Raw genomic sequence first — 22160 nt, forward strand, 5'->3', positions numbered from 1 at the left:
GAGAACTCTCTCAACTACATACCATCACTTACAGAATTAACCTCTCAAAAATTAAAATCAGCACTAGAAATCACAAACTGACTAAATGTGGAGACAAATATTGTTTCACTGAATACATAGCAGTTTAGTGCAGGAAATGGGGACACCTATTCCAAAACTCTCTGGAAAACTATGGATTTACTCCCATAATTTCATATCCTTCTCCTTCTCTATATTTTATCATTATAAAATAATAATCATTATTATTTTACACTCTTTTATATTATTTTTTTATACTCCTTCAGGCGTTCTCAGGGTAAATTTAAAAGTGTAGTAGTTTAAACATATTTCCTTTAAAGGAACCTTCAAAGCTCAATAAGAGCTGTCAAAAAGCTGTGAACAGGGCTTCCCTGGTGGCGCAGTGGTTGAGAGTCAGCCTGCCAATGCAGGGGATGCGGGTTCGTGCCCCGGTCCGGGAAGATCCCACATGCCGCGGAGCGGCTAGGCCCGTGAGCCATGCTGCTGAGCCTGCACGTCCGGAGCCTGTGCTCTGCAACGGGAGAGGCCACAACAGTGAGAGGCCCACGTACCGAAAAAAAAAAAAAAAAAAAAAGCTGTGAATAAGTCCTCTAGTTAGCACTTTCCACAAACAGAGTTCTACAAGTCTCAATGATCAAGTCTCAGGGCCAGTTCTCTTAGCTGCATAAGCCATGAGAACTTACCCAGGAAAAGACTCCAATTATATACCTTCTCCTAGGTGGCCAACACATCCAAACTCTGGCGAACCAAACTTTCTTTTTGCTAACTTGGAGATGCAGAGAAAGCAGGTTTGACTTAGAAAACTAGAAAGACAGTTCTTGATAGTAGTGCTGAAGGACAGACGGTGCTGCTTCATAGTTGGAAATGAAAAAAATACCTCTGAACCCAAAGAAGAAAGAAGCATTTGGAAATGGAGAGCCAACGATTCAGGTGAGGGATAAGTAATTTCTAAAGCTATACTAATGAGAAACTAGTGAAATGGGTGCTTCTGGGAAACATGTTTTAAAAATAAACCTAAACTATTTGTAATACTGAATAATTAACCTTAAACTCCAATTCCATATTACATGTAGCTGAGAAGGAGAATAGGGGAGAAGAACAGTGGAGAAAAAGAACAGGGACTATAAGGGGGCTTCAGAAAAGTTAAGGTAGGTGCGTAATTTACCTCAATCTGAGGTAAATCTGTCAACCATGCAGTATACTGGCTACAGTTTAAGAATACATTATCATTTGTTGTAATTGCCCTTTGAAATTCAGATTAGTTCACTAGCAATTTAGTATAATTCTTTATGTGCTAGCCATCTTCAAATAGAGAAGAAAGCAACCTAATTGAAGCAAAGGAAGTAAAAAGGAGGATTTACAAAGGTGGTAGGAGATGGGAAAGGAGGAAAAGGGAGGAACGCTTTCACCCAACAAATTAACTTGCTAGTAAATAAACTTGATATAAAAGCCTATGCAAACTCTATTCCATTGTTCTTTAAAAAGTGCAAAAGGGAAGGAAAGGCATAATGGTCAAAAAATAAACTTCAAACCTTGTCTCAAATTCATGTTGATACTTTATAATCGACTAATTCAAGAAATAAAGTTTTATTTGAATAAATCACATTTTAAAATTTTAACTGCTTAAAATTTCCCCCTTTTGGACCTTTGATACTTCACATGACTTTGATAAGAATAATTTATGAAAAAATTGATATGAATCACAAATCAGGGCAAATCTATGGAGAAGGCATAAAAGTGACTCTGACAACATTTATATCTTTTTCATTAACATTAGCTTTTTTTGGGTGACTTTTCAAAAAAGATAAAATATAACCAACTTACCAGTTATATACTTAAGTACATAATACAAAATAATAAACGCTGTTTTGGAAAGCAGATTTAATGTAAACAAAGATTTTTTTTAAGTCAAACAATTACTAAATCATTAGAAATGTTAGTAAACCATGCATATTCAAAAGCCATTTCTTCTGTACTGTAAAGCAGCTGATAAATTACAAAGACATATTAGTTATTAAAAAACACTCTTAAAAATGATTTAAAAGATTTTTGTATTAGATGACAGTGAAACACAATCAACACCTTTTGATTAGAAAATATTTAAAGAAATGTGCAATGGTCTAGTAAGCCTGCTCCCTAAACAATATGCATCTGTCCATTATACTACTGCAGATAGTGTATACATTTTTAACATGACTAGATTTAAAAAATTTTTATTCATATATCTCAAGGTCATGAAAATAGAAAATATATTAAAGACAGATGCATGTCAGTAGGTATAGGGTCACTGGCAATAGGTTTAAACGGCATTAGAATGACATTAACTTCAGACAGCTTTCCTAAGGCTCTAAGGAGAAAAATCTATTTACATGCAGTCAAAGGAAGTATTAATTAAGAGAGGAGAGCCCAGGGAGTGCTGGTTTAGCGTGTGCCTGCAGGTCACTCTGGAGGGAGAGGAGGTGCTGGGGAGGGATAGTCATGCAGAAGGGGAATACCATGAATGGGAAGCCAGAGCAGGATAGGAGTGAGAGACACAGACTCACTCTGTCTGCGGTGCGGTGGAACAGTCCGTGGGATGCCTTGGAAGGAGCCCTGCCAAGGAGAGAAGGAGGGGGCAGAATACCCACCCTGTGCAGAGAGAGATGGGGGTAGGGAGGTATAATAAAAAAGGGAACCAAAAAATAGAGAAACCACAGTCATACTTTAAAAAAAAATAACAGTGTTAATGAGAAGACAGATTTCATTTTTTTAAATACAGGCAGCCCAAATTACTAAAAATACATCACAATCCAAAACTAGTTATTTTTCATATGTTAAGAAAAAAATTATTTTCCTCTAATATTTGTAGTTAATGCATATGAAATAATATATTTTTTCTGGCATACAATTACATTTATCATCATATATCTCTTTTTAAAGTAGCAGATTCCAGTTTTTTTGCAAAAAATGAAAGCATTTAAAAGGGGAGATAGACTTTAAGAGTTAAACACACAGAAACTGCATCAATAATAAATTAGGCATTAAAAATTATCATACAAAATTTTTTTCTTTTTTAACTCATAGGTTTTCAAAGGATTAGCAGCTAAAATAAAGAACATTAGCTGAAGATAGCAGAACCAACACAGCATTCAAAAGACTTAGGATGTTGTAAGAGTGAGTACTATATCAAGAATGTGACATACAGGCCACAGGTTACACATGCAAACTTTTTAATTTTATTAACTTGTGGCTTCTTAGCTTTACTTATTTTGATCAGATTATCAGAACTGGAAAACAACAGAAATGTCATTTACTTCTATTTCCTCACATTCCAGGTAAAACTGGGTCTTCAAGAGAGAATTTGTTCACACAAATAGAACCAGATTGGGTCTCATGTCTCTCTATTCCTAGCCTCCTCACTGATGAGACATATCCACACATAAAACTATAGAAACACTCATGATAGCATCAAGAAAAATGAGCTTGTAAATCATCATCACACCCAGCTCAATTTGCAAAATAAAGTATGCATAATTTTTCACAGCAATTAATCTGATAAAGAAATGATGCACCAGAAGATTACTAATGTATTTTACTGATGTTTAGATATTTCGGGAACACTGATCCAAATAAAAAACTTATGTCCACTCCTGTATCAACATTCCTTGTCTCAGGTTCAGTATAATCAGACACATTTAAATTTAAGAATAATCCTACATTGCTCACTACAAAACAAAAACCAAAAAAAGATCCATTTTCTATGTTGATTAAGGAAACAAATAGCTACAAGAAATTAAATAAAATTAATGATCTTTAGAGTATCCTAGTAAATAAAGATCTTGTCTTTTGAAATTATTGTAACTTCTCCACTAATTTAGCCATGGGTGTTTGTGAAAACAGATTAGGAAATATTTAATAGGGTGATGACCCCAGGTGCTCTCCATAGATATTACCTGATACAACTCGATTTTGCTGTTTCAGAGATGTTTTGGTCCAAAACCTTTACACAAAGCAAGTCCTCAGCCAAGAAGGGGCATGTACTTTTCTCCCTATGGGTTTCACCAGGCAGGACCAGCTTCTACTCACTGCACTGGGTAAAGAAACTTTCAGATAGGGATTTTGTAAATAAACTAAACCAGCAGTCAGAGATTCCTTCTCAAAGAAATAACGTCTCCCTGAGGGTTTATGGAAATAGTACCCACTGGGAATCAGGGAACTGTGTTTTTCCTTGGATCTTCTAAGAGCCTATAACCTTGAGAAAGCCACTGATCTTCTCTGAGTCTCAGTCTCTTCATTTGTAAGATGCAGGATTGGAATGTGCTACAGACTAAGTCATTTGTGCTCCCGCCCCCAAGTTTCATATGTTGAAACCTACTGCCCCAGTGTGATGGTTTGGAGGTGGGCCTTTGGGTAGTGATTAGCTCATGAGGGTGGAGCCCTCAGGAATAGGATTAGTGCCTTGTGAAAGAAATCCCAGAAAGCCCCCTCACCCCTTCCACCATGTTGAGGACACAGGGAAAAGACGGCTGTTTATAAACCAGGAAGCAGGCTGGTGCCTTGATCTTGGAATTTGCAGCCTCCAGAACTGTAAGAAATAAATTTCTATTGTTTATAAGCCAGTCTGTGATATTGTTATAGGTGCCTGAACGAACTAAGATAGAATGGTTCATCTCTAAGAAACGTCTCACTTTTAGTTGTAATTCAGTTGGCTCACACACCCCCAACTCCAGAGTCACTGTTATCCTTTAATTTTATAACTCTATTTATACGGCACTTAAAACAATCAACTGTATTAAATTGTCTCTCATGATAAATCATTAGTTCTTTAAAATAATTTAAGTGAAAGTATCTGTAAAAATACCTAGAACCTGTCAGGAGTTTAAAAGATGTTAAATGTCCCACATTCCCTGCCTAACCGTCCCCAGCAAACGGGAGACTCTGTTTACTGATTCAAACTGAATTAAATTAAGTTATTGTGTTTACCTAGAGATGAAGATATAACATTTGACAGGCCTGGACACACACTGCAAGCACCTAAAAATCTTAAAAAACAAATACAATGATACCCATTCTTTACTCCCCCAAGACAAACAAATCAATGAGATATCAACTACACACCTACCAGAATGGCTAAAATTTAAAAAATAATAATGACAACACTAAGCGCTAGTGAGGATGCAGAGAAACTGCATCACTCATACAATGCTGATGAGAATCTAAAATAGCACAGCCACTCTGACAGTTTGCCAGTTTCTCTGAAAACTAAACGTACAGTTACAATATTACCCAGAAATCGCACTACTGGGCATTTATCCTAGAGAAATGAAAATTTACATCTACACAAATATTTATAACAGCTTTATCTTTAATAGCCAAAAACTGGAAACTACCAACATGTCTATCTATTATAGTGGTTAAAAAAACCGTGGAACATCCAATATTATGGTCTACTACTCGGCAGTAAAGAGGAACAAATTACTGATAGACACAACTACTTGGATGGATCTCCAGGGTATTATGCTGGGTGAAAAAAAGCCAATCTCAAAAGCTCACACACTGTATAACACCATTTATATAAAATTCTTGAAATGACAATATTTAGATATGGAAGACATTAGTGGTTGTCAGGGGTTAGGAATGGTAAGGGAAGAAGTGGTTGTGACTATTAAAAGGCAGCACAGAAGAGAGAACTTTGTAGTGGTGCAATAATTCTGTGTTTTAAATATGGTAGTTGTTGCAGGAATCTACACAAGTGATAAAATGGCACAGAACTATGCATTCTCTAAAGTCAATTTCGGTTTTGACACTGTACTACAGCTATATAAAATGTAACTGTTGTGGGATATTGGGTGAAATAAGGGATCTATTTTTGCAACTTCCTATGAATCTACAAGAATTTAAAATAAAAAGTAACAACACAAACAGAGGAGTAAAAACAATGCACATTAGAGTGATACTGAGGAAAATTATTTGAAACGCTAATTATATTGGTAGGATCATATTTTCTTGGGGAGAGAAGGAAAACATGTTTAACGACCTTCTCATCTCTATAAACTAAAGGTAATTTCCCTGATAATAAAAAGATGATTATATATTCCTTTCAATAGTAAAAAAAAAAACTGAAACAACTATAAAACATGACTAACTAAACCTTGAGACCAGGCAAGTTCAGAGACAGCAGACATGTGAGCAACACCAAGCAGCAGCGCTAAGAAACAGCATGTGCTGGCTCCCCATGATTCCATGTCTACTGGAAGTGTTTCTACAAAGAAGGGAACTTGTACGGAAGACCCTAACTTCGAAACTTATAAGATGTATGATTTATAAGATCTAAGGAAAGGATGGGAAACATGATTTTGAGCAAAAAGACAGTATTAACAAAGAAAGAAAAATTTCCCAGACGGATAGATCTCTTCCAGCAGTGAGTGCTGGAATACACTACACTCCTGAACTGAAGATTGCTGGAAGTCATGGCCATGTGAAGATAGATTTGAGAGCCAGATGGTCTAGTCCCCGTAACTGGAAGACATGTCCACCATCCTCTGGTCCAGAAACAAGGCCTCACTGTCCTATCATCTGATTTACACTTTGCTGTCTATCCATGAGTACCATAAACTAAGAATCAAGCAATGTCTTTTATTTAGTATCCAAAGCCCTTAGTACTGGGATTGAAATACAGAAAAAATTGTCAAAGTTCAATGAATGAATGAATAAATGGACCCATGGTTTAAAACCTGAAGGAATTTTCTATTTTGTGTTATTTTTTGGTTAATTCCTGCTACATAGTTCAGGTTTAAAGCCAAACCCAGTGACCTCCATTCAGAGCTGCACTATCCAATATGGTTGCTAGCAGCTACATGGGGTTAAGCAGATAGTCTCAATCGAAATGTGGTATAAATGTAAAATACACACAAGATGTCAAAGACTTCATACGAAAACAAAAACTAGAATGTAACGTATCTCAATATCTTCTTTATATTGATTACATGTTCAAATGGTACTACTGGGTTAAATAGAGTATTTTATTAAAATTAATTTTGCATGTTTCTTCTTGCTTTAATTTGGATACTAAAGCATTTATATTATATATGTAGCTCACATTACATTTATATTGGAGCACTAATTAGAGGGAAGGAAAGTGCATAATTCTTTCCTAGTTGATGCTGTGAAGATCCCTAAGCTCTGCCCAGGAAAGGGCCTTTTGCTCAACTGAGTCTACTTTAAATCTTCTGCTGACTTTTAAGATGAAGATATGAGACGCTTTCTGCTGGAGAAATCACAATGGCTGTATATAAAAACAAAAAGCAGTAGGAATGCATATGAATATATCACATCCAAGGGGAAAAAAAATCTACTTGTAGGAAAACATAGGATATCTGACATATAGTTTAACCATATGCATAACATTCTAGTTACACTTTAAATCGGTGGGACAAAATACATACATATGCACACAAACAAGAACAAAATAAAAGAATACGAAAACATTAAAAAACAAGAGTATCTGGATTCAGCGTTTTAGAGGAAATTTCATTTCTCTCAAGATAAAGCCTAGGGAGACCAAGTAAAAACATCTTTCTGTGAACTCAAACCTTGTGGGATAAGATAAAGAACAGTGAACCGAGTTCTTCAGAACACATGCAGCTCTTCCCTCAGCAGCTGCTTTTTCTTAAAGCAAGGGATGAGAACAGATGAGAGTTACCACCTGAGCTTAGAGGATGGAGAATTTTTAATCTTAGCACTGAAGAGATAAAACTTTTCCTGATTCAGAAGATTAGTTTGCTTGTGTCTCCCTCTTCTGGGAGAGCTTAGGAAGCCTCCTGGAATGGTCTTATTTGCTCCGAAAGGGGTCTGTGGCAGTTGGCACTGTAGCACTGAGCTTCCTTAGTGGATGAAACTCTTTACTAGAGATTTCTGTCTTCCATAAACTCATTCCCACCTCCCACCGCCCCACTTTGAATCTACATCTATATCTAACTTCTCTGGCACTTTTCAAGTTCCAATCCTACATATTCAAACTCCTCTACCCTTCTGTCCTGCCAGAATCTCAATCTCAAGTGATTAAAATATATATCTAAAACCTTTAGCAGTTTTCTTACCAAATAAAATCCCTTCTCTTGGTTCTCCTATTTTCTTAACTGACATGTCATCTTCCCAGTCATCCACATTTGATAACTTACATCCATCTTCTTCCCATTCATCACACCTTTTCATCTAATCACTTTTCAAGACAACAGATTCTGCCTCAGGGATTTTCTCTCCATCTCCATGAGAGATCAAAAATCATAGGTTAGCCTCATCTCCTGGGCTATTATAATAATCTTCTAAGTAGTTTTCCCTGCCTTCACTGTGTTCTCACTGGAACTCATTCAATCCTACTGGGCCCTGTGCTAAGCCAGTAAGCACAGATGAAGGAATGAGACACAACCCCTGCCTCATGACAATCACAGTTTCTCCTCTCACATTACTCTCCCTGTAACAAAATACAGTTAAGTCTGGCCCCTGCTAGAACCTTCTGGCTACAGAATTAAGTTGAAAGTTCTCAGTCTAACATCTAAGTCTCTCCATAATGTGATCCAACTCTAACTCTCCAAACTTCTCTTTCCTCATAATAATTCTTATGTAATCATTACTACTACTACCACCAATAACTACACTAAAACATGGCACAGTATAGTAAATGATTTAAAAAAACAGAGAGGTAACAATCCAAATGTTACAGTTACAATCGTAAAAGAAATTTCATGTGGTTGGTAAATTTTTATTTAATCCATGCCCAGGTATTCCTTCTGTGAAAGATGACAAGCAGCCCCTAGTGCCCAGTGATCTCATAAACAATCTCACAGAATACCATGGTTACTCTGAGACCATGGTAACATGAAACAAAATAAGGTCACTTCATAATTTTGCCTAAGTACAGATAAAGGCAAGGTCACACTGTGCCATCCAGAAAGTACTCTAGACTTTTCTATCTTCTGATAGTATCCAATCTGAGCAAACCCGATTCCTTAGACCCTCCCTCAAATCATCCAAGAAAAGTTCAAATCCTATAAAAGGTTCTTTCTGATACAATCTTGATATCATTTTTCACGATGTGTGTTCTCCCTGGCTGCAACAAGTAATCCACCCAACTTGTTTTACAGATATATTCCTGGTGGGCTTTGGCTGAAGGTACATTGACACTTCACTGCTCTGAATGATCAGAATAGCTATATTTGCTTAGAAATTTTAGGACTAGGTAAGAGAAATGGTATTATTTTCTGCTATATCAGGAATATCAATGTAACTTTTTGAAAGAACCCTCTGAGCATAATACTAAAGAGACATTCTCTAGGAAAAAATTTTAGTTACATCTGACATTTAAAAAATAGTAATTTTCTAAAACATCTGTAAAAATGTTTTTGTAATTACCTAAGAACAAGAGAAGTTAGAATGCTCCAACAAATAAAGGCCTAATAAGTTAGCACTCTGCTAGCATAAACTAAAAGAGGAGCAACTTTTATTACCTCTTATGGAAGCTGATTAATTTCTTCTAAAAGACTAATTTGATCATGCTGCTTCTTGGAAACCTAACAGGATCATCCATTTCTCACTGATTGCTATCTAACATTAAATTCTAAGAGTAAAATCTCTCTATGTCCTGCCTACACCCTCACTGTGTTAAGTCAGTAAGTTAAACCCTACATTACACACATGAAATGGATACCAGCAGTGGAAAACTTTGGTGCTGTCCTTTGTTTTCTAACTACTGTGCACACAAACTTTGTTTCTTTCAGTGGACATTTTATTTATTTTATTATTTTTAAAAAACTTATTTATTATTTATTTATTTTTGGCTGCGTTGGGTCTTTGTTGCTGCATGAGGGCTTTCTCTAGTTGCGGCGAGCGGGGGCTACTCTTCATTGTGGTGCATGGGCTTCTCATTGCGGTGGCTTCTCTTGTTGCAGAGCCCGGGCTCTAGGCGCGCAGGCTTCAGTAGTTGTGGCATGCAGGCTCAGTAACTGTGGCACACAGGCTTAGTTGCTCCGCGGCATGTGGGATCTTCCCTGACCAGGGCTCGAACCCATGTCCCCTGCATTGGCAGCCGGATTCTTAACCACGGTGCCACCAGGGAAGTCCCTTTCAGTGGATATTTTAAACAAAGTTCCAAAAATGCCTACTTCAGTTCTGGTATTTGGTATTAGAGGATACGAAATTACATACCCTTAAATTTATGACCAGATAAATCACTCAGCTGCTCTAATATCTATATTTCATTTGTCCCTAGCCTTGTAAAACAATTCCATTTTTCAGTTATTGGTTTCAGGTGCTATTGCTCATAAACTACAGTGTAAAAGACACATATAATAGAATTCTTGGTGTGTTGTCATACTCACATGCCTACTAAAATGTGATGTCTCAGTACAAAGATGGTTCCTATCAGCATTTAGCTCACTGAAACATAGGTCATATTTAACGTTCAATGTCTAATATTGATTAAACATTATTGCATGACCATTAAATATTACATGTTTATACACCAAAGGATATAGATATTTCACTTAAAATACTTCTAGTGGCATATTTTAAATATAAGTAATAGTGAATATAAATAAAAAGCTTAGCAAAGAAATAAATCCCTTAATTCCCTTTGGAAATATATATAAATAGTAATGTAACGACTCTCTAATTGGGAGAAAATGGCACATCTAAGTTTAAAATCAGGTTATTAATCTTACATAAAAATTAACCAATAATACTGCCCACTTCCAAATCAGAAAGGCATGTGGTCTAAAAGAAAAAGGACTTAGGAAAGAGTACTTGAGACAAATCTTTGGGTTATATTGTTCCTTATATTTAACATTTCATCTTATCTCCCAGGCAAGGGGAAAAAAAGGAGCAAAGTTCTTTGCTAGCACATATATCATGACTGGTAGGACTAAGTAAATTCCTTCTCCTTTGGGAATTATAAACAATTGATTTTTTTGTGTGTGATATGTCTGTGATATATTTTTCTGATTCAATATTTTCTATTTTATAAATAGTTACAATAGGAACATAGTTGACTGTAACATTTTGCAATATATGTATGATCCAATAAATCTGAGTCATGCGAACCTAATTCTAAGCACAAAGGATTGCAAATAATGCTGATGATATTCCAATTCTTGAATTTATATAAATTTTATTCATATCTATTAAATATGCTATAAAGTGGATTAATCTGTGATTCAGTACTAAAAACTAATTCCAACAGAGCATTTAAATTTTATATAAAAGCATCTTTCTTAACTCCTTTGCTATATATAATAAGAGTTAGTTCTTAAAATATGAGAGGAAACTAGTATCAGGTCAAATTGTGCACAATCTGAGTTTTAACTGATTGGCAGCTTTCCCAATGATACCAATAAAACTGTTTATTCCTACACTCAATTTTCAGAGTAATCCAGGTTGGGTCATTATGTGAATCCTTTGGGTCCATCTTGTAATCCCTTCTTTGAGATTCAAGGGCATAAATAATAAGCTTTGATGGTGTGAGTCTAGAACTGTATTCTGGTATTTTGTCTTCTCTAGTTAATTTAAAATGTTCAAACAAATGTTCTATAAAAGTACCTATCATGAAAATTTACAATTTACTTAATGTGCAAAATAACTATTCAAATCTTCAAATACTGATGTTAAATCCTTTAAAAATGATATTGGAAATACATTTTAAAAACTTAAAATTCAGTCCAAGATAGTATTATTTATAAGAACATGCTTGTACATGGATCAACAATGTCATACTATGTTTAAAATATAGTCTTATAAGTTTATATATTTAAAGTGAATCCTTATTTCTCACATAATCACCATTTTCCTGCATATGCCTAGTCTCTTCAAGTATTCTTGTATGAATGATTAGGCACCTTCCATGTTTTTATTCTTCTTTCCATGTTATCCATTTCACTATTTTATCTGGGCATTCTGTCCCTCAGATGAGAACATTTGGTCAGAATTTGACTTATCCATTCTTCTTCTGAAGGTACCATCTTCTCCTACAACTCATTTTCACCTTCTTTCTCTCTTTTTTTCCACTACCTAAATATGAACTCTGTCTTTTTTATTTTCCTTCATTTCTTCCAAAAATTGCCTTCACTGACTTCCCTTTATTGTTCCAGGTGGCTTTCCTATAATCCATCTAAGTCTACTTCATCATTAACTCTAGAGATGCTTTGTCCAATATGGTATCCACTAGCCATATGTGGCTATTTACATTTAATTACAATTAAATATTATTTACAGTTATCTTCTGCAGTCACACTAGCCACATTTTCAAGTATTCAACAGTCACATGTAGCTAGTGGCTACTGCACTGGACCTCAAGGAAACTCTATGGAAGAGTGCTGATGTAGATAGTCTCTCATTCTCAATTCTGGAACTCGTCTCTGTCTACTGACATCTTTTGCTTTCTATGATTCAACCACTACCTTCACCCTTTTCACCAAGCTTGATTCCTCCACCTAGACTTTCCCAATCCTTTGAACCTTACAGCACTTTCTACACTTTAACTATATCACACCGTCAGTTCCTTTAATAAGCACTTGTTAATGGAAGAATCCTTATTTGTCTGTATATTTTCTTTCCCAATTCCCCACTTCTACTTCAAGAGGCTAATAACTGAGATGGGAGGGGCTCACCAAACTTTTGTTGAACAAATTAATTATTAGCTTTGTACTTTATACAGAGCATACAAAAAATAACTACTTATTAGATGAAAAGAAATAAGTATCGTATAAACTTTAAAGGCCTATAGCTAAGTTTAAAAAAAGCAGATTGTTGATTACACTAACCATTATAATTCCCTGTTCATTTGTGTTAACGAGGATTCCACTGCTTAAAATAAGGCAAAAGAAGAGCAAGGCTGGCTTATCAGGCATTCTTTTACCATGAAATACCTATTACTTGGCACCATACAATAAGATAACAATGACTGATAGCCATGATGACTCTCTGGCTCAGGCATATCCTGAGCGAGTTCAGAAAGTGTATTTTTAACACTAAACATGTTTTGAGATGTAGTATTTTTGAAAAACAATGAAGAAGCACAGAATGCATGGTTATTTTCTACTGTTTAGAAGAAGCCATTCCCTACCCTAACTATGCCCAAAACATAACCTTTACTGTCTGTATCTTAATGCATTTATACTTCCTAATAGCCTCAATATTTGTTTGAGTAATTATAATAACAATATATTTGAAAAGTCTCAACAAATAAAAAGAACAGGCTACATAATATATTTTCAGAGTCATACGCTGCTAAAGAGGGAAGACTGCATTTTGGACTTCTTTTTCTTGTAGGGCATGGGGAACTACTACTCTCATAAATACATGCAATAAGAGAGAGACTAGACACTCAAATAAAATGACCTACGGTATGCAGAACGGAAAAGCTATTAAATGCACATTCATTCATATAAGACACAGAAGAGAAGCTTTAGAAAGCACAGAAACACCTAAGAACAAGAAAAATCCACTTACCTTAAAAAAAAGCTGACAGCCACAGCAGATTCAAAATTATTAGAGTAAAAGGAGTAGAACAAAACATTGAAATAGTAAATGACAAGAAAAGAGGATAAGAGTATGTGTTACTTACAGGAATTCTTCTCCAGGGTGTTTGGGTATATTTATCAGCATATGTGCGTTTTTCCTCTTTAGATTTTTGATGGCAGTTACACCGAGTTGCCTGAACAAAAACATAAATTTTTACATTGGTATAATTCTATATATACACATATACATACAAACAAAGTAATTAGGGTCTTTCTTAGGGGGTTAAAATAAAAATGCAAACATCAAAATCTATTCAGTAGTCTCCCATCTTTTTCACAGACTGGATTTTAGATTCACCCAGCAAGGCAAAATTTTGAGTAGTCAAAATTACCGTTGGCAATCTCTTATACTGCCTATACAACACACTACCTATGATTTTATTTATATAAATATATGTGTATATAGATGTAGAACATATACAGCAATATACAGTATATATAAAATATAATAGCAAAACTTTAAATACGTCCCTAAAGTATTATGGTACTACAATCACTGCAGCACAGTTTCTTTCTTAAATTCATTTTTGATGGGACTCGGCTATTAAATACCACCAGTCCACAATTAAGGTTGTCTCTTCACCCGTGCAACGCATTTAAAAGCCCTTTTAATGATGTGTTGACTTTACTGGACTGGAATATTTTAAAGGATCTCTGCCCTTTGACAAGATCCATCTGACCATCTCAGTTCATAAATAAATTCTCTTCACATGACTTCACTCAGATCATACTCATTCAGTAATTTATACAACACAAAATAATGTGCCTATTGTGTAAACTACGGTCTCTCAAATAAATATCAAATTTTTAAAAAAGGAAAAGATTGATAATGATAATTTCTCCTTGGTGTGAAGTTGGAATACAGCCATATTATTTATTAAACAACCCCCCTGGAGGTAAATATGCTTTCTTGTAGGAAAACCTACATAACAAATTCTTGATTATTGCATCAAGCTAAAATGGTAAGTTTTTACTTTTAAAATATTTACCAATATTCAAATTTTTTCTTAATTGCAATCGGATCATCCCAATTTCCATAATCAAAATAAAATCTAATCAAAACAAAAATCTCTGTAATACAGATGTGTTTCACATTCTTTGTATTCTTAGTATAGACATATTTCCCATTCTGAAACATGGCACAGTCACTGAAACAAAATTCAATATATATGCAGGTCAATCAAGACCTCCTGGAATTCAATATAATAGGAATTTGTAAAGAAGAAAACAGATAATATAAGACATTTATCTTTTTTTTTAAACATCTTTATTGGATATAATTGCTTTACATTGTTGTGTTAGTTTCTGCTATATAACAAAGTGAATCAGCTATATGTATACATATATCCCCATATCCCCTCCCTCTTGCAACTCCCTCCCACCTGCCCTACCCCACCCCTCTAGGTGGTCACAAAGCACCAAGCTGGTCTCCCTGTGCTATGTGGCTGCTTCCCACTAGCTATCTATTTTACATTTGGTAGTGTATATATGTCAATGCCACTCTCTCACTTCATCCCAGCTTACCCTTCCCCATCCCTGTGTCCTAAAGTCCATTCTCTATGTCTGTGTCTTCATTCCTGTGTGCCCCTAGGTTCTTCAGAACCTTTTTTTTTCTTTTCACATTCCATATATACGTGTTAGCATACGGTATTTCTTCTTCTCTTTCTGACTTACTTCACTCTGTATGACAGACTCTAGGTCCATCCACCTCACTACAAATAACACAATTTCGTTTCTTTTTATCGCTGAGTAATATTCCATTGTATATATGTGCCACATCTTCTTTATCCATTCCTCTGCCGATGGACACTTAGGTTGCTTCCATGTCCTGGTTATTGTAAATAGTGCTGCAATGAACATTGTGGTACATGACTCATTATGAATTATGGTTTTCTCAGAGTATATGCCCAGTAATGGGATTGCTGGGTCATATGGCAGTTCCATTTTTAGTTTTTTAAGGAACCTCCATACTGTTCTCCATAGTGGCTGTTCAATTTACATTCCCACCAACAGTGCAAGAGGGTTCCCTTTTCTCCACACCCTCTCCAGCATTTATTGTTTGTAGATTTTTTGATGATGGCCATTCTGACTGGTGTGAGGTGATACCTCATTGTAGTTTTTTTTTTTTTTTTAACATCTTTATTGGGGTATAATTGCTTTACAATGGTGTGTTAGTTTCTGCTTTATAACAAAGTGAATCAGTCATACATAAACATATGTTCCCATATGTCTTCCCTGTTGCATCTCCCTCCCTCCCACCCTCCCTATCCCACCCCTCCAGGCTGTCACAAAGCACCAAGCCAATATCCCTGTGCCATGCGGCTGCTTCCCACTAGCTATCTACCTTACTACGTTTGTTAGTGTGTATATGCCCATGACTCTCTCTCGCCCTGTCACAGCTCACCCTTCCCCCTCCCCATAACCTCAAGTCCGTTCTCTAGGAGGTCTGCGTCTTTATTCCTGCTTTACCCCTAGGTTCTTCATGACATTTTTTTTCTTAAATTCCATATATATGTGTTAGCATACGGTATTTGTCTTTTTCTTTCTGACTTACTTCACTCTGTATGACAGACTCTAGGTCTATCCACCTCATTACAAATAGCTCAATTTCGTTTCTTTTAATGGCTGAGTAATATTCCATTGTATATATGTGCCACATCTTCTTTATCCATTCATCCGATGACGGGCACTTAGGTTGTTTCCATCTCCGGGCTATTGTAAATAGAGCTGCAATGAACATTTTGGTACATGACTCTTTTTGAATTTTGGTTTTCTCAGGGTATATGCCCAGTAGTGGGATTGCTGGGTCATATGGTAGTTCTATTTGTAGTTGTTCTCCATAGTGGCTGAACCAATTCACATTCCCACCAGCAGTGCAAGAGTGTTCCCTTTTCTCCACACCCTCTCCAGCATTTATTGTTTCTAGATTTTTTGATGATGGCCATTCTGACTGGTGTGAGATGATATCTCATTGTAGTTTTGATTTGCATTTCTCTAATGATTAATGATGTTGAGCATTCTTTCATGTGTTTGTTGGCAATCTGTATATCTTCTTTGGAGAAATGTCTATTTAGGTCTTCTGCCCATTTTTGGATTGGGTTGTTTGTTTTCTTGTTATTGAGCTGCATGAGCTGCTTGTAAATTTTGGAGATTAATCCTTTGTCGGTTGCTTCATTTGCAAATATTTTCTCCCATTCTGAGGGTTGTCTTTTGGTCCTGTTTATGGTTTCCTTTGCTGTGCAAAAGCTTTGAAGTTTCATTAGGTCCCATTTGTTTATTTTTGTTTTTATTTCCATTTCTCTAGGAGGTGGGTCAAAAGGATCCTGCTGTGATTTATGTCATAGAGTGTTCTGCCTATATCTTCCTCTAAGAGTTTTATACTGTCTGGCCTTACATTTGGGTCTTTAATACATTTTGACTTTACTTTTGTGTATGGTGTTACGGAGTGTTCTAATTTCATTCTCTACATGTAGCTGTCCAGTTTTCCCATCACCATTTATTGAAAAGGCTGTCTTTTCTCCATTTCTCTTGCCTCCTTTAACAAAGATAAGGTGACCATATCTGCGTGGGTTTATCTCTGGGCTTTCTATCCTGTTCCACTGATCTATATTTCTGTTTTTGTGCCAGTACCATACTGTCCTGTTTACTGTAGCTTTGCAGTATAATCTGAAGTCTGGGAGCCTGATTCCTCTAGCTCCGTTTTTCGTTCTCAAGACTGATTTGGCTATTCGGGGTCTTTTGTGTTTCCATACAAATTATGAAATTTTTTGTTCTAGTTCTGTGAAAAATACCATTGGTAGTTTGATAGGGATTGCACTGAATCTGTAGATTGCTTGGGTAGTATAGTCATTTTCACAATGTCGATTCTTCCAATCCAAGAACATGGTATATCTCTCCATCTGTTTGTATCATTTTTAATTTCTTTTATAAGATAGACATAAATGTCTTTTGTAAGACATTTATCTTAATGCAAGCACATTACTTGTTCTATCCTGACTGCTGCAATTCCAGAAATAATGTCCTGTCTGTGGCCTATGTGGTAACATATGAAGAACAATAACCGCCAAATATTTGAATTTTCCACAATTTGGAAAACCTAGTTTTTAGTGATTTCAGTAGATAGAAAACAGCTACTCAAATCACTCCCTCTCCATCTGCATTCTTTATTGCTGACAGATTCTGTTCAGATGCTCACCTTCTATGCAGTCCCATATTCAGGGATTCAGTATCCTCTCTTGACCCAGTGATAGAGTTTGATTAGTCTGAACCAGTCTGATTAATCCCATTCCTCAGTGCTTAAGGGACAAAGAACCCAAATCTAGCCAATAAAACATGAGGCAAGCCTGGGTTATTTCTAAGAAAGTGCTCTTAATTTTTAAAATTGGTATGCTACAGAAAATAAGTGCTTTTCCTATCTTTGGGGACTACTGAGTATATGACACATACAGCTATGGCAGACATCCTGTGACCATGAAGGGGTAGCCAAGAGGATTCCAAAAAAGCTACCCTAGAACTTTGCCATTACCCAAATGACCAATTAGGAAACCATGGAAGCAGATGGACCAATATACTTTCTTGTTATTTAAGTTTATAGATGTTCTTATTTTCAAGTCACTTTTAGTTAGACTTTTACTTAAAACTTAAAACATCATTAGATATGCACTGATTACTAGCTGGGTGATTTGGGACAAATCATCAAATAAGAGTTATTATTTATCATGTACGCATGGGCCAACTGTAGCATTAGAGAGTTTACATATGTAGTTCAATTAGCTATCACAACCCTATATGGTCAGTATTATTTTTATTATCCTCACATATAGAAGAGGCTTAAGAGAAATTAAGTAACTTCCCTAAGAGAAGACGGCTACTAAGTTTCAGAGCCAGGATTTGAACCCAGGTCTATGCAGCTTCAGGCTGGTTATGGCTTCTCAAATATATTACAGTGCTAACCTACTTAAGCTGAATTCCACTTTCTAATGTCTCCACAAAGAAAATTCTACACAATAATTTCATAAGATTATTCTGAGGATTCAATAAACAAATGCATCTAAATTAACTATCATTTAACTAGTACACTAAGATGAAAATAAATGGGCATTCTCAGCACTTTGGAATAAGGTTCAAATAGTCATGCCTCTATACCTTTCAGTTTCATTTCTGGAGCACTGTAATCTGATTTTATATCTGTATATTTCACACAAAATATGAATTTAACACATCATATTGTCACTATATTTTTCTTGAAGTTTGCATGTAAACATAGGTTAGAGCTGAGTGCCTATTTTTGAAAAAAGATAAAAAGTATAGAAAGCTAGAAATGGAAAAAGACTTTGAAATCATCTAGAAAAAACTTCACATTTTTGATAAAGAAAGCACTAGAGACTGATGGAAACTGCCAATGTCATTCAGCTAATTAATACTGAAGACAAGAGATTCAGCTAATTAATACTGAAGAAAAGTTATCTAATTCCTATTCCATGGCTCCTCTGATGCCATTTTGCTATTTTTAAGAAGAGCAAATTAGGGATACAAGGAAAGAAAAAAACTGTAAAGAGAAAGGCAATTTTAATTTTGGTAATCTGAAAAATGCTCTTACCTATCTCTACTTTCAGTGGTTTATATCTCTTTAAATTCTCTTGATTTGAACAAGTGACTTCCCAGTTCCACAACTAAACTAAAGGTAGGTGATGGGATCTTCCAAGATAAATACGATTTCTAAGTTTAATGTATCAAATACAGAGAATTTTGAAGCACATATCGCTAAAGAGTAATGTTTTCACTTTTCTTTGCTTTTCTTCCTTTCTTTAGGATTCTCTTAGATATTTCTAAAACCTTTCTAAAAGTTATTTGTAAGGTGAGATATTGTTAAGGATAACTGGCCCAGTCTCTTCAGTAAGTCAGTACAATGAAAAAAGAATAATTCTAAAGTAAAAGAGACTTAAGGAATAACTAGATGTAATGTACAAATGTACAGGATATTTTTAGAACTGCAGAAATCTGAATATGGAATGGATATTAGAAAATATTTTAAAAATTACTATTAACTGGTTAAAGATAATATTTCAGCTAGGAAGAGAACATTTCTTATTTTTTAAGAGGCACACTGAAGTTAAAAAGGACACTATTAAAAGTTCGCAGCATAAAAAGCTATATCTTTCATTATTTATTAATCATATATCAATATAAAGTGACCTCTTTTCATAATTTTTTTCAGTCTTAGATTTCTTCTTCTAATTTTAATACTGCAACTTCAGTTTTTTAGATGAGAATAACTTTATTGTCTCACCCAACCTTTTATATTCAGCATTATTGTGCTGTTTTACTTTATCTAAATTTCCTTTATACAAAGCAATTAATGGATTTTGCTTTAAATCCTCAACAAAGCTCTCTCCATGAGATAAGGCCATTTGCATTTACTATTATATTTATTACATTTGGTCTAATTTCTGTCACTTTACTTCTGCTGTTTTTAGACATCCTTGGTATTTCTCTACTTTAGATGTCTTCTTACTTTCATCTTTTGCAAGATACATTATTCTAATCTACTATTAGTTATCTTAAAGCATTTCACAAACATTTATCTAAGTATATAAAAAGAATAATTTTAGATACCCATTTGTAGATACACAATTCAGTGCTACTGACTTCTTCAGCATATCCCTTAACTCTTTTCTCAAACCTATTTTATTTAATCTAAATATTCACAAAAATTAATAGCAATTTAAAATTTTAATTAAAATTTTTTATTTCAAAACATGTTTTAATTAATAAATTAATATTTTTTAACATTAAATTATATATAATTACATAAGATTAAATAATGAGCATTAAGTTTTCTCCCATTAGTAGTTGGGAAGTTTATCCCACCTAATCTCTCTAAAGATGGTTTTCATTTCACCACTCATTCATTTTAATCTTTATTTCCTTATTCTTGAGTTTTTTTTTTTTTTTTTGCAGTACACGGGCCTCTCACTGCCATGGCCTCTCCGGCTGCAGAGCACAGGCTCTGGACGCGCAGGGTCAGCAGCCATGGCTCACAGGCCTAGCCGCTCCGCGGCACGCGGGATCCTCCCAGACCGGGGCACGAACCTGCATCCCCTGCATCGGCAGGCGGACTCCCAACCACTGCGCCACCAGGGAAGCCCTTGAGTTATTTTTAAATTTCTCTCTCAAGCATTTAGGATGCATTATTAAATAATTTTACAAAGATAACTGGGTGGCATATTTTTCAATATGCTAAAGGTCTGAGAATGTATCTTTGTATATAAATAAAAATGCATTTAGTTATAAAATGTGAGGGTCATAACCTTTTTTTCTAAAGTGCACTAGATACAACTTCTTGTGCTCTGTAACAGATTTTTGCAAAATTTGAAGCTTAATTTCCTAAAAGTACCTTTTCTTCTCCCTAAAAATTGGTTGGGTTGGGTTTTGTCTTTAGTTCTTAAATACGAACACTGGTCTTACTCTTTTCCTTTTTAATCTTATATTTGGTAGGCCCTCAATTTGCAATATTCAGTTATTCTTTTTTCAGATTCATAAGTTTTCTGATACCCTTAATCATAACATCTGATCCATCTGTTCTTACTATTTATTCATAAGGTGGATTCTGATCTGACCCCAATGGCTCAGAGCTCAATATATTATATCCTTTATATTCTGAGTGAGATTACTCCTTCATATTGCTGCATTGCTTTGCTATGTCAAAATAAGTTTTGACTTCCAACAAAGATTTTCTTTGGCCTCTTGTGATTGTTATGCCATTATATTCTTGTTATCCTGGTCTTTTATTATTACAAACCAAATTATAATTAAATTCAAGATACAGCACATACAGTTTTCATATGGAACTAACATTTGATATCATAACAATTATAAAATTATAAAGATTCAGACATATCTCTGAGAGATCACTCAGTATCATCCATGGGCAAGAAACATTTTTTTTTAGAACAGCCATTCTAACAGACAGCCATTCAGATTCCTAAGACTAAACACCAGTTTCGTTCCTCAACAACATGAATGTAAATTGGTGAATTTCAAATACCCAAAACAGAGGCAACTGAAAATGGATTGAGTTTTTCACCTTGAAAATTTATTATTTAGACTGAAAGTTAAACCACATACTTTAAGAGAGCATGTAACTTAAAAATAATACAATATTGCAATCTTAAAAGCTAAAAATAAAATCCAGTTTCAATTCTGGCTAGTTTTATAAAAAAATATACATATTGCCCAGTTTGAAAAGCCTGCACTTTACATACTACACTATAATACTTACAAGCTGATGTTCTAATAGTTGGATTTTTTCATCTTTTTTCTTTATTTCATCTTTAAGTTGTTTTATTTCATTTAATAAATCTTCATTCTGAAATATTTTAAAAAATTTAACATGAAGTATTTAATTGTATTTAAAAACACTAATGAGAAGCATTAAATCAATGATGAAGACTGAGTAATGAACTGGTTGTTTATTTAAGGGGGAAAATCTTCTTAAATATGTCAGCTATTAATCCATTAAAAAAAAAACCCATTTTGGTCTTCTAAGAATTCATAGTCTAAGGAGTCTGACACATAAACAATGAACAGTAA

The 22160-nt window shown here is 34.9% G+C and overlaps 1 protein-coding gene across 4 annotated transcripts in view; it reads right to left on the reverse strand.

Moving 5' to 3' along the window:
* CCSER2 (coiled-coil serine rich protein 2) overlaps positions 1-22160 on the reverse strand; it is a 160156-nt gene that overhangs the window by 14401 nt on the left and 123595 nt on the right. For 2 of the 4 annotated variants that reach the window (XM_082855081.1, XM_082855083.1), the window contains 2 exons: positions 21850-21936; positions 13613-13702 (listed from right to left, as the gene is read on the reverse strand). In XM_082855081.1, the coding sequence (XP_082711207.1) occupies positions 13613-13702; positions 21850-21936 (177 nt within the window). Of the gene's footprint in view, positions 1-2513; positions 2647-13612; positions 13703-21849; positions 21937-22160 lie in introns of all 4 variants that reach the window. The other 2 variants (XM_082855082.1, XM_082855084.1) reach the window with 2 other exon arrangements.

This window comes from Leucopleurus acutus (genome assembly GCF_964270905.1).
Source record: "Leucopleurus acutus genome assembly, chromosome: 14".
Taxonomy (NCBI): domain Eukaryota; kingdom Metazoa; phylum Chordata; class Mammalia; order Artiodactyla; family Delphinidae; genus Leucopleurus; species Leucopleurus acutus.